Source organism: Pseudogymnoascus verrucosus (genome assembly GCF_001662655.1).
Source record: "Pseudogymnoascus verrucosus strain UAMH 10579 unplaced genomic scaffold scaffold_20, whole genome shotgun sequence".
Lineage (NCBI taxonomy): Eukaryota > Fungi > Ascomycota > Leotiomycetes > Thelebolales > Thelebolaceae > Pseudogymnoascus > Pseudogymnoascus verrucosus.
The window spans coordinates 202,502-214,124 of NW_017263671.1; the positions used below are offsets into that span (position 1 = coordinate 202,502).

The 11,623-nt window shown below is 43.3% G+C and overlaps 4 protein-coding genes across 4 annotated transcripts in view; 2 read left to right on the plus strand and 2 right to left on the minus strand.

Annotated features, from left to right (window-relative positions):
• Window positions 1-71: 71 nt before the first annotated feature.
• VE01_05499 (uncharacterized protein) lies at window positions 72-2,379 on the plus strand (the record flags this gene model as incomplete). Its single annotated transcript, XM_018274963.2, has 5 exons — window positions 72-682; window positions 754-1,445; window positions 1,496-1,724; window positions 1,783-2,048; window positions 2,152-2,379. The coding sequence occupies exons 1-5, from the start codon at window positions 529-531 to the stop codon at window positions 2,377-2,379; spliced, it is 1,569 nt and encodes a 522-aa protein (XP_018130615.1). The 5' UTR covers window positions 72-528.
• A 2,570-nt stretch (window positions 2,380-4,949) lies between these two features.
• Window positions 4,950-6,942, minus strand: VE01_05500 (uncharacterized protein). Its single transcript, XM_018274964.2, has 5 exons — window positions 6,516-6,942; window positions 6,260-6,441; window positions 6,097-6,203; window positions 5,445-6,043; window positions 4,950-5,371 (listed from the first exon to the last, which is right to left on the minus strand). The coding sequence occupies exons 1-5, from the start codon at window positions 6,557-6,559 to the stop codon at window positions 5,227-5,229; spliced, it is 1,077 nt and encodes a 358-aa protein (XP_018130648.1). The 5' UTR covers window positions 6,560-6,942; the 3' UTR covers window positions 4,950-5,226.
• Window positions 6,943-7,371: 429 nt separating this feature from the next.
• VE01_05501 (uncharacterized protein) lies at window positions 7,372-7,991 on the plus strand. Its single transcript, XM_018274965.2, has 2 exons — window positions 7,372-7,649; window positions 7,727-7,991. Exons 1-2 carry the CDS (start codon window positions 7,484-7,486, stop codon window positions 7,888-7,890), a joined length of 330 nt encoding a protein of 109 aa, XP_018130647.1. The 5' UTR covers window positions 7,372-7,483; the 3' UTR covers window positions 7,891-7,991.
• A 108-nt stretch (window positions 7,992-8,099) lies between these two features.
• The window catches only part of VE01_05502 (uncharacterized protein), a gene marked incomplete at both ends in the record, with an annotated part of 5,006 nt that continues 1,482 nt past the window's right edge, over window positions 8,100-11,623 (minus strand). Inside the window, 6 exons of the mRNA XM_018274966.1 lie at window positions 8,100-8,262; window positions 9,360-9,880; window positions 9,928-10,182; window positions 10,238-10,512; window positions 10,576-10,671; window positions 10,729-10,753. Of these exons, the coding sequence (XP_018130646.1) occupies window positions 8,100-8,262; window positions 9,360-9,880; window positions 9,928-10,182; window positions 10,238-10,512; window positions 10,576-10,671; window positions 10,729-10,753 (1,335 nt within the window). The remainder of the gene's footprint in view (window positions 8,263-9,359; window positions 9,881-9,927; window positions 10,183-10,237; window positions 10,513-10,575; window positions 10,672-10,728; window positions 10,754-11,623) is intronic.

Consider the following 11,623-nt stretch of genomic DNA (forward strand, 5'->3'; position numbering starts at 1 on the left):
AACGACCAGGAACTTCCGTCGGCAGCAACTATCTCGCTTGCCGTCAATGACGACCATCAAACTCCGAGCGCAACACGCCTCTAACGTTAGCGACGAATGAGGCATCCACACATCCAATGACCACAAAAATGACACCAAGGCTAATTTTATGTTCTTATCACCAATCTTATGAAGAATGAAGTTGGAACACAGAACATTGGCAACATTTCCCCACAATCCAAGCATTATGCAACCATCGGATCAGTACAGGAGGCGCAATTCGTCTTTTACTGTCCCGAAGATGTGCTTTCATGGCCTTCATGGCGTTCAAATTTGACATAGCCTCATTTTCACCAGCGAGGTTTTTGATCAGTGTATCGCATCTTCAGAGATAAGATGTAGTCGATACATAAAAGAAAGCAAGTCGCCTTCTTGTTTGGTCTTTTGAGATCATAGGCACTGCTATCCCTAGAGCAAGCTTGTTCACTCTCGCTACTGGCCTTATATATCATTAAATACAAGTACACTCATCGGACATCTTCGGCTATCATGGCTGGAAAGTCTTGGTCTCCGGGTTGGATACACGATAAAGGATTGAGGACGCTGTACTTCCTTCTTTTGATTCCGCTCCTGAGCAGTTCTTATCAAGGATTCGATGGCATGATTATGAATGGATTGCAGCTCTTGCCACCATGGCAGAAAGGTAATTATTACGAATTTGAATATCTGCTAGTCCCTCCGCTTTTTGAGCTCTTAGCTAACAAGCGCTTGCAGAGTTCAATTATCCCACTGGTCCTATTCTAGGTCTGCTCAACTCTATTCAGACAGTTGGAGCAATGGTTGCACTGCCGTTTATTACGTGGCTTGTTGATAGGTTTGGTCGTCGCCGTGCTATCGCCTTTGGTGCATCATGGACAATCGTTGGTGCTATTCTGCAAGCTTCTTCTAAACACATTCCTCAGTTTATCATCGCTCGACTCCTCATCGGATGGGGTCTTGCATACACCGTAGTGGCCTCTCCACTTTTGATTGTGGAATTAGCGGCTCCGAGACATCGCGGCTCAATAATCTCATATTTCGGTACCGTCTGGTTTATTGGTGCTATAATTGCTGCATGGGTCACGTTTGGCACCAGGAACATTCCAAATTCTTGGGCTTGGAGAATTCCAAGTGTGCTCCAGGCTTTTCCGGCCATTATCCAGATTGTCGGCATTTTCTTCGTCCCTGAGAGTCCTCGCTGGCTTGTCTCGAAAGGTCGCGGAAGTGAAGCAAAGGCGATATTGGCAAAGTATCATGCAAATGGAGATTCGCTTGATTCTTTGGTCGAATTAGAGTATGCCGAAATCAAGGATGCCGTTATCGAAGACGCAAATCATAAACAAAAGGGAAGTTGGAAGGATTTGGTGCGAACCGCTCCAAATCGTAGGCGTCTTTTACTTGTGTTCTTCTGTGGAGTTTTTATTGAGGTATTTTCAAATCATTTGTTCTGTCTTCAATCCAATTCTGACACTTATAGATCTCTGGCAATGGTCTTGTCCAATACTATCTCAATTCAATTCTCAACAGCATCGGCATAACTGGAGTCACAACGAAAACCACTATCAACGGATGTCTTTCAATCTATAATTTTGTCATTGCCGTTGTCGCCTCATTGTATGTCGAGAAGGTTGGACGTCGTCCTTTGTTTATCATTTCGACTGCTGGAATGCTAGTTTCCTTCATCATTTGGACCACATTGGCAGCATGTATGTAACTCCATCCCACCCTCCATATTCTTATACGCTAACCATAAACTCTTATTAGTGTATACCACTCATGGAACTAGCAGCTACGCTATCGGAGTCCTTGTCGCCATATTCCTGTGCCATGGTTTTTACGATATTGGATGGACCCCATTGTACTCTTATGCGAGCGAGCTTCTTCCATTTGAGACCCGAGCCCGAGGCATCACATTTCAAAGTGGAGTCATGCACGCCTTCGGTTTCTTCGGTACCTTTGTCAATCCAATCGGTCTTAAAAACATTGGCTGGAAGTACTACATTGCGTATATTGTATACACAATTCTTGAGGTACGTATTTCTCAGTTCGTTTCACAACCCGAATTTTCTCAGAAGTTCAATTGTGAAACGTCTGTTTATCTACATCTGCTAACTTGAGCGTTTGTCTACTCAGCTCCTCTTCGTCTGGCACTTCATTGTTGAGACCCGTGGATACACTCTTGAACAGATCGCTCAGATATTTGACACTCCAAATATTAGCTGGAAACAACGTCGCAATATGAAGGCACCTGGTAATATCTTGGATGACTCCGTCGATGGAATTACTACACCAGGCGAGAAGCAAACTACAAAATCGTCATCAACGGAGATTGTTGATGACAGTTCAGCTGAGAAGCAGTAGTCAACTTTGCATCATGATTAGTGCACTGCTTTGTTAGAATTAGCTACTTAATCACTTTCGTAGATTCACTTGAACGACAGTCACAACCTACATGCTCCACCCGTAACCTACGCGAAGCCTACTGCTCTAGTGATAATGCCTCCACGAAAAAGCCCTCAATTAGCTTAAAACGAAGGTCGAATTGCCCTAGCTATTCAGGCTTACCAGAAAGGGCAATTTCGAAGTCTAAAAGCTGCTACAGATGCGTACGATGTCCCTTATGCAACTACCCATAATCGACTTCATGGACGCGTCGCGCGACACGACTTACGTTCCGCAAACCTCAAACTTACTCAAAACGAAGAGTCTAGCCTAGTCTAATGGATAGTATCTATGGATAAACGTGGCCTATCACCTCGAGTTAATACTTTACGACAAATGGCTAATTTACTCCTCTAAAAACGCGTTACAGATTAAGTTACAGATTCTACAGATCTTACAGTTAGCTGCAATTAGGTCCGTAACTTTGTACAACGCCAAGAAACCACCCTAAAATCGCGATTCAACCGTAAATACGATTACTAACGAGCTCTATGTGAAGATCCTACAATTATTCGCAATTGGTTTCGACTTGTACATAATATTCAAGCAAAGTATGGTATTACAGATGTAGACATTTATAACTTTGATGGGACGGATTTCTAGATGGGAGTTATTACAACTGCAAAGGTGATAACAAGGTCTAAAAGAGCTAGACGACCTATTACTATATAGCTAGACAAATGATATCCTTAGACTTACGTGGCTTACGGACGTGTTTAAGAAGCATACAAAAGACGTACAACTAGAAAATACAGGCTCTTAATACTAGACGGCCATAGAAGCCATAATACACTAGAATTTGACTTATTCTATATATAACATTTGATTATTACACTCTATATGCCACTACATTCCTTGCATTTTTTACGGCCTCTAGATATTAGTTGTTTTACAGCTATAAAACAAGCTTATAGATAGCAAATTAAGGGCTATATGTAAGTTAGCCTAAACCATATTAATAAGCCTAACTTTCTTATAGCATATAACGAAACCTAATAAGAGACTTTAATTCTACGTAACATTTAAAGTAGATTTACAGCTACTAGCCTTATTCTACACGATCCTAATCATGTACTTAAAAAGCTCTATGTTACTTTATAGATGCTAACTCTACCTATAAACCATCTAGTAGCCTTAAGTCCTTAGAATCCTAAGACGCCTTATAATATTTAACAGCTAGAGCATTAAACAAAGACAATTAAGGAGTATATTTTGCGTTATACATAGAGCCTACTAAGCCCTATAGACCTTATACTTAATTAGTTAGTTAAGGGTTATTAAATGGTAATAAATAACACTATTCTTCTTATAGAGGAGAATTAGCTATTATAGTCTAAGAACACTAGATAGAAAAAGAAGAAGATAAAAAGGAAGTTGTATATAGCTATAGGAGGAGTCCTATTAGTTTAAGAGGGCCTATAATGCTCTAAAATAGCAATTATAGGGCTAGTAGGACTAGAGGTGGTAATTATAGATCACCTATAAGAACTATGAATATATGTACTAAATAAGTGTAGTATATGTAAATCACTAGAGCATAATGCTTATAAATGCCTAGAGAGGTCTTGTTCTACTTAGTATAGTTTTATAAGGGCTAGTTTAGTTAGTTTATAATAATATAGATAGGTTATAGGTAGTTTTTAGGAGGAATTATTAACTTGCTTATATTATTAGCTTACTTATGCATTACGTTATAATGTACTTTATAGGCAACTTATACACGCCCTACTATTTTTTATGTATCTCCCTTCCTTTAACTCTATATATCTTACCTAATAGAGGTCTAATTAGCTTATAAAGAGCAGTAAATTACTCTTATACTCTAGGTGTATAAAGATAGCTAGTTTTTAAGTTTATAGGCAGCTATAAATGCATATAATATCCCTACCTTAACTCTTTAATATTATGTTAACGGAGGATGTACATAGAGGGGTTTATAGGCTATAAACTCTAAACTCTTGCCTATAGAGGAGGAAGCTCTTATTAAGTAGATATTGTTAATAGATAAATAGGGCTTACTAGTTAGAAGGAGTTCTATCTAGTAAATAGTAAATCTACTCCTCTAAAAACAGTTGAATATAGACTATAACAAGTCTCTAATAGTTAGTAAAAACTAGGTCTATACCTTTATATAGTACTATACTTCCCTTTAATTAAAGTATAACTATAAGTATAATTACTAGTATGCTAAATATAAGTATCCTATAGTTATTTAAGACTAGTTTTAGCTTATATAGAATGTTATTACTAAATATATAATCCTAGATAAGGATATATACAACTTTAATGAGACTAGGTTCTAAATAGGAGTAATTTTAACTATAATAGTTATTATAGGTTCTAAAAGAGCTAGCTAGCTAGTATCTATTTAACTAGGGAACTATAATTGGGCTATAGTTATTAAATCTATATTATTGTCTAGTTAGAGCTTACTACTAATGATTATCTTTAAAGGGAAGGTTTAATCCACTTGCTTTTGACTCTTAATCGTGCTAATAGGCATAGTGTGGAATCTGAGCCCCTTGCCTCCTTGAGGGTGAGCGGGGTGAGGCGACGAATCGTTTTCGTGTCAATTTCTCGTCAGTCTTCTGACTAGCATACCCTTAGGTAATATAGTTTCAGCGTAGCGTAAGTATATATTTCGGGATCATGGCTAATTGCATAGAGTAAAACCATTAGATCTACTCGCTTTGGCGTGATAACTGGACGTATATTTAGAGATTTGACCCTGACATTAAACTACGCAACTCGTGTAAATCAGAAGGACTATCTAGTAGAGCTCGCAGCTGCCTCCTTGGCCTTGATATCTGCCAAGATATTTACCCAGTCTAGAGCGGCATGGGTTTCAAAATCAGCACTCCTCAGAGGTGCCCAGCCTAGTGCACGGATCTTGTCACCTGAAGTACGAGCGCTAGAGGTAAAGTTATTAGCGAAATTCTGCAGTCTTCTACTCGAAATACAAGAGGCTTTGGTAGGGAACATACTTGGAAGCCCAGCCGATCTCGGCCAGGAGATTTTTGCCGCCAGTTAATATTCTAGTGGCTTCCTCCAGGGAAAGTTGCTTGAGCTCGGTGGTCCTGAGAGCGCCAGCTTCCACGCCAGCCTTTGCGACCATTTGAGCAAGCTCAAGCCATGTATGATGGCCATCTTGCAGAAAATAGACCCCATCTTTGCCGTGGGGAATGTCTGCACCTGCACCGCTCAATATCTTCGAGAGAACGAGCTTGTAAGCGCGCGCCATGTCCAGGACGTGAAGGTTATCCCAACTGCCAGCACCATCACCAACAACAGGAGTGTTGCCTAGGAGGATTGACTTGCGGATCAGGATAGGTGTGTGGCAGAACTCGTGAAGCGGATCTGTGCTAATGCCGTAAAGAGAGGGAGACATCAGGATGTACGTCTTGACGCCATACTCGACGCCGACCTCAGTCACAACAACATCGCTGGTACGCTGGGCGTATGGAACGGCCGAGTCTCTGCTCTTCAGGTAAGAGAACATATCATCTTTGTCAGACAAAGGGTAGTTTAATTCAGAGAATGTCTTGGAAATAGGTCGATCGGCAATGTTGGATGTGCCAGAAGTCTTTTAGGCGAGTGAGCAGTTGACCCGCGGTAGTATGCGACTGAGAAACTTACGTGGATGTAGTAGACGTCGTTGCCGGTCTGTTTCTTTCTCTGCGCAAGACCTAATATCAAGGCTCGTGCAGAGAGGGTGTGGAAGCCCGAAGCACAGTGGATGACAACTACGAGACGTCAGCAATCGAACTTGAAAATATATTCAATGTCAACGCCTTCTTACCGTCGTGTTGGCTGGCAAGTTCAGCCAAGACATCAGTATCGTCCAAGCTGTTGAATATTATAGGCTCGAGACCTTTAGCCTTCACAGATGCAGCTCCACTCGCTCTTGTCAGGGCAGAGACGTTGGATTTATTCACCGTGATGAAGTCATCGGCGAGAAGAGAATCTAGGACTGCTCCTCCACTGTGCTCGAGGACAAATTAGCATGGATAGTACCAGTCGACATGTGTTGAGAGGATAGAGGATGGATAACGAACATGTAACCATTTGCGCCTGTTAAAAGAATCCTCATACTCAACATTTTATAGGGTGAAAGAATAAGTTGTTATTGTTTGTATTTTTGTATTTGTGTAGTAATTAGGTACTGGGAATTGTACTATGATTGTTGGTAAATTATATTTGTTCTATGCGTACGTTACGACATATATATATCCTTTCTTATGCCTTTCACATTGTGCTGTTTAGCGTGGTGGCTGCGATTAGGTCATAAGATGAGTTCAGCATCGTGATGGCTGATTGATTATATATGGCAGAACAGACATGGCAGGTTTTTGCGACCCTTGTTCAAGACTATGCCAATAGGAGTGAGGCTCTGTAAGCCGCCACTGGTAAGCACATTGGGTAATTAACGAATGAGATAAAAGGCGCTTGAACTGTGGTCTAGGTCGGTGGCTGTCCCGTCTTCAATATTCTCGCGCCACATACCTGGTATGGCTAGCTGATTATATGTGGCAGAACAGACATGGCAGTTTTTTGCGACCCCTGTTCAAGAATACACCAATAGGAATGAGACTCTGTAAGCTGCCACTGTTAAGCGCGTTAGGTAATCAACGAATGAGATAAAAGGCGCTTGGCCGTAGAACTTTCCAGATCGGGCGTAAAGCGACGATTCATCGAGCTGAGGTGGGCTCAAACCGCAATTACCACTTTGCTTGTCTGCTCGCTTAGTCGCAGAACTTTCTACATGGCCAAACTTCATTACCAATCTATGCTTTAGAATGAGATAGGAATAGAGATGACAAATATCAGACCCTAAAATTCTGATTACTGCGTTTAAGAAAATGTAACAACGTGCTGTGTTCAGTAGGTTGAAGAATTAGGATAGACAAGAGACACTTAATATATAATATAACCTAATTCCCAGTCTTTTTCACGGTAAAATTATATATTCAATCACCACTAATACCTTCTCTCATTTCCATCATTAGATCCACCGATACTCACCATGACCCAACCCATCACCGAAGTCGTCCAGCTCCAGCTCCAGCCTGGAGCCGTGATCGAGGAACTTATGTCCGACTTCCTACGCATATTGCAACGCCAACCTGGATTCCAACACCTCGCATGGGGGAGATGGGAAGAGTCTCCGGACAACGTGCAGCTGCTCTTGAGTATGTCCCAATTTCTCATCGTGTTCTATTAGCAGGTCTACCACTTCTAATGGCCGCGTGACTGACAAACAGTCTAGATTGGGATACTATTGAGGCTCACAGACAGTTCGAGGTGTCAGGGGCAGACTTTGCCGCCGTCGGTGAGGTTCTGGGGCCTGTACTTGCCAAGCCGCCTGCGATGCACCACGTCAATTTCAAGCCTGCTATTGCCGACATCGTCTCGAGCACCGCGACTGTCTAGGATGAGACATTGCAGATTTTCGGGCAGTGTTCAATGTGCATACATGGATAGCGAAGGCATTTGAGGGGATTGCCAGCGAATGGAGGAGCTTGGTGGGAGGGTTAAATAACAATGATTTACGTCGCTGCGATTATAATGTACAGTAGATTAGTATATTCACAACGTCGGTATATTCACAACGTCGGTATATTCACAACTTCGGCGGCTCCCTAGTGGCCATCATAACCGGAGTTGAACACGATGTCATAGCGACGAAGGTCATATTGTTCTAGCCCACCACAGTCTTTCGTGCTGAGATTCATGAGGCAGTTGATACCAGCCTGGATGTAGTTTGGGTTGAGCGCGGAGGCGTCTAAGAATTCCGCCAGGAGACTAGAGGATGCTGTCGACTCCACCGGTGGCGGGGATTAGAGAGGCTGTAAGAGCTAAGCTATGAACAAGCAGAGTATCCTATGACCGAACAGTCCGCAAGTCAGTAGTAGCCTCTGTTGAATGAAAAGCTGCAATATGTGTCCTCTTATCCGTCGGCCCAGGTAATTATCGGGAGAGGATGGCTTTGCATGAATGACCAGAAGATAGTAGAGGCAGTCCATAAAGTAGACGTACTAGCCAGCCTTAAAGCGGTTTAAATAAGGACTATAATTAAATACTAAGTTGATTTGTTAGCTATACCAGGTGCCACTATACAACCACTAACTCTAAAGAAAGCTCTAATCTAAGAGAACTCGTTCCAAACCATAATCGCCTACGTCTACTGCGCCGCCTAGTCTAGATTCGACCTCCCACTACTAACCTAACCCTGCAGCTTAGCTGCCCTATAGCCACTCTTAAAGCACTGAAACACATAGCTGATGCACTGGCATTACAAAATATAGCACAGATAGGCGGCATCGTTATCTCTTTAGTGATAGCTGGCCAAGTCTTTCAATCCACTGTTATGTCAAACCTAGCTAAGGTGCTAGAATACACAGGCTTCACAGCTGTGGATATCCAGAGCGCCGTTTTGGGAGCTCAAAGCAAGATCTTCTAAGAAATCAGCGGGGAACTGAGAGAACATGCTATTTTGGCCATTGCGTAAGCCATGTAGAGGTTGTCTATTTTGGTTTGTATTGGCGGTGGTGTTCTGACGATCTCTGGCCTTCTTATAAAGCGCAAGAGGCTCTTTGGAGATGTTGTTCCGGTCAGTGCTTGAGAAGGTGAAGGTATTATCATGCTATATATTGCATTTGCCCGTGTTTTTTGATACTGGCGTAGAGTTTGTACATGGCCTCCTCTTCGTTTTGTATCACAGGCGAACAAGGCATTTTCGATAGATTTAGCATTTGTTAACTCGTTTAATAATTGTGTAGGTTTAGAATAATAGACACCATCTATTTCCCTCCTAATATGATTATAAATGCTCATGGAGTAACTATGTGAAGCAAGGTGGGACATGATTCCTGTTAACAACACGACTATACAATACCAACTGATCTATCTCATCCTTACAAAGATCTTGCTGTGTCCACGCGTCACGAACCATGCGATCTGCAAGAGACATTGTACCATGTGGTTGCCTCCGCAGAGATTCTCTGAAGACCGTCAAAATAATAGATCGCTGCTCATCTGTACGTGCTTCGAGTCCAATAATGAACATTGGCCATGGGCGTTCACAGAACACACATTGTCCCAGGACATCAAATGCACTGGCTACTGCCAGGTTGTAAGCCTTGTGGCCCACAGACTCGCCCTTAGCCAGTCGCAAAAGATATATCAGTGTCGCTAAGCGGAATACTTCCGCGACTCTAACTTGGTGAGCTGCCTCGCCTGAATCAATTTCGGATATGCCAGAGTGCCGCTGCTCTAAATTCTGTAGCCGGATCTCTAAAGATTTAATAATTGCCATGTGCGACTCGGATTGATACCCAGCATCATTGTGATCCAACACGACATCAATTACCTGGCAGATGAGATCCATCAATTCTAGTGAGCAGCCCAGGATTGGTACTACCTAGGTCTTCGTTAGCTAGAAGTCCGGAGTTGGACAAGATAGCATACAGTGAGTCGCTCAGGCGCAAAAACGGCCTTCGAGATGAGTTTCCTTTGTCCCGCTAGCTCGATCTGGTCGGCATTCTTATTGTCCCAATGCCGGATGCTGAACTTGTACATGACGTCGTGGTAGAAGATCCAATCCATGAGTAATGCTTTCTCGCCAAAGTAGGTGTCGTCTTTTTCGGTCACAAGATTGGCAATTCGTTTTGTACCACAGAAGAATATGGTCCAACTGAGGGCTGGACTGTTGAAATCAAGAGTCTGCGCCACGGTTAGCAAGTTGTGACCGATACTGGCAGAGTTTGGTATACTTGACCTCTAAGATGCATAATAGCATGCTGGCAGCCATCATCTGCATAGCCTGTGAAAGCTCAGGAGCTTCAATGGAGGCTTGCAGCGCTCGGAGTGCGTTGGTCTTGCTCACAGCAGCTGCCATCTCCATCCCCAGATAATAATATGATAATGCGCTAATAGCGCATCTTGATGCTAAGGAGGGAAAACTGTCATCTTTGAGTGACAGCATTATAAGAAGGCTACAGAGGTCGTTGGGATCGTGGCTGGATGGGCCCAAGGGGGAAGTGGAACTGTAGCCTGTCGTCTGCGTTAGCTGTCCTGCAATGCGTCTAGACGCGTCGTAATTATTCTATGGGTTACCATAAACAGCGAGAAAGGTGTCCAATCTCGCGATGTTTGGGGGCTGCTGTGAGAACCAGATACGATTCAACGTTGCTGGGTCGTAACGGCCCAAACCTGATACAGATATACATTAGGCCAGTAGCGCCATCTTGAATCCTTCAACACGCATACCTTTGCTCTCGAACGCTTCTATGTCCTGGAAAGAGGTGTTAATAAAGTGCCGGGGTCGTGACCTTATGGGAATCGTGTAGATCCCTTTAGGATGGGCGCCGCGCCTGGTATCGCCTTGGCGCGGCCATGATAGCCTCGTCCCATAACCTGAACACTTGCGCCCTTTGTCTCTGCAGTTACGGCAGAACGGTACGGTCTTGTCGCATGCAATCTTTAAGGCTGTCAAGTCGAGGTGTTAGTGGAGTGGTGACAAGAATATTTCCTTTGAGATCGTACCACGGCAGTTCCAACACCTCTTCAAATCAGGGCTGGCGGTGAATGCAGCTTGGCCTGATGTGGTTTTCCGCATCGTTCCTTCTATTAGCCAGGTATAGCGTTGTCGTGGCTGTGAATATACCCTTTTTGTAGAATTATGATGGTGTTGATGTTGCGGATTATTAATACCTGTGTATGGGACGGGTAGCTTATTGGTACCGTACAGTCTAATGGTAGCGAAACGCCCGCCCAAATAACTACCTTACCGGCCCACCCACCTTTCAACGGTAGTGGGAGCGTAGGCACACCCATACGGTTTGCCGATGGTGGATTGGCCCGAGTTTCGGTGGAACATCGGTTTTTGAGCTCAACGGTTATTTCCAATTGACCGTGGAGCCGGTTGACCCGTAGAGACCCGTAGACAGTAAATAGACTGACATATGACCGTTTAAGTTGACTTATTATAACTCGTGATAACAACCGGCTTTAAAGCCTAACCGTAACACCTGCAATTGATAGGGTAGATCCACTCAGTATCGCTATACAGCTCTGAACCTCAGAGAGCATCAAAAACTTGAGGCGGCGACGCTCACACACTAGGTCAGATGTCACCGACTGAAGTAAAAAGCAAGTGGTTGCT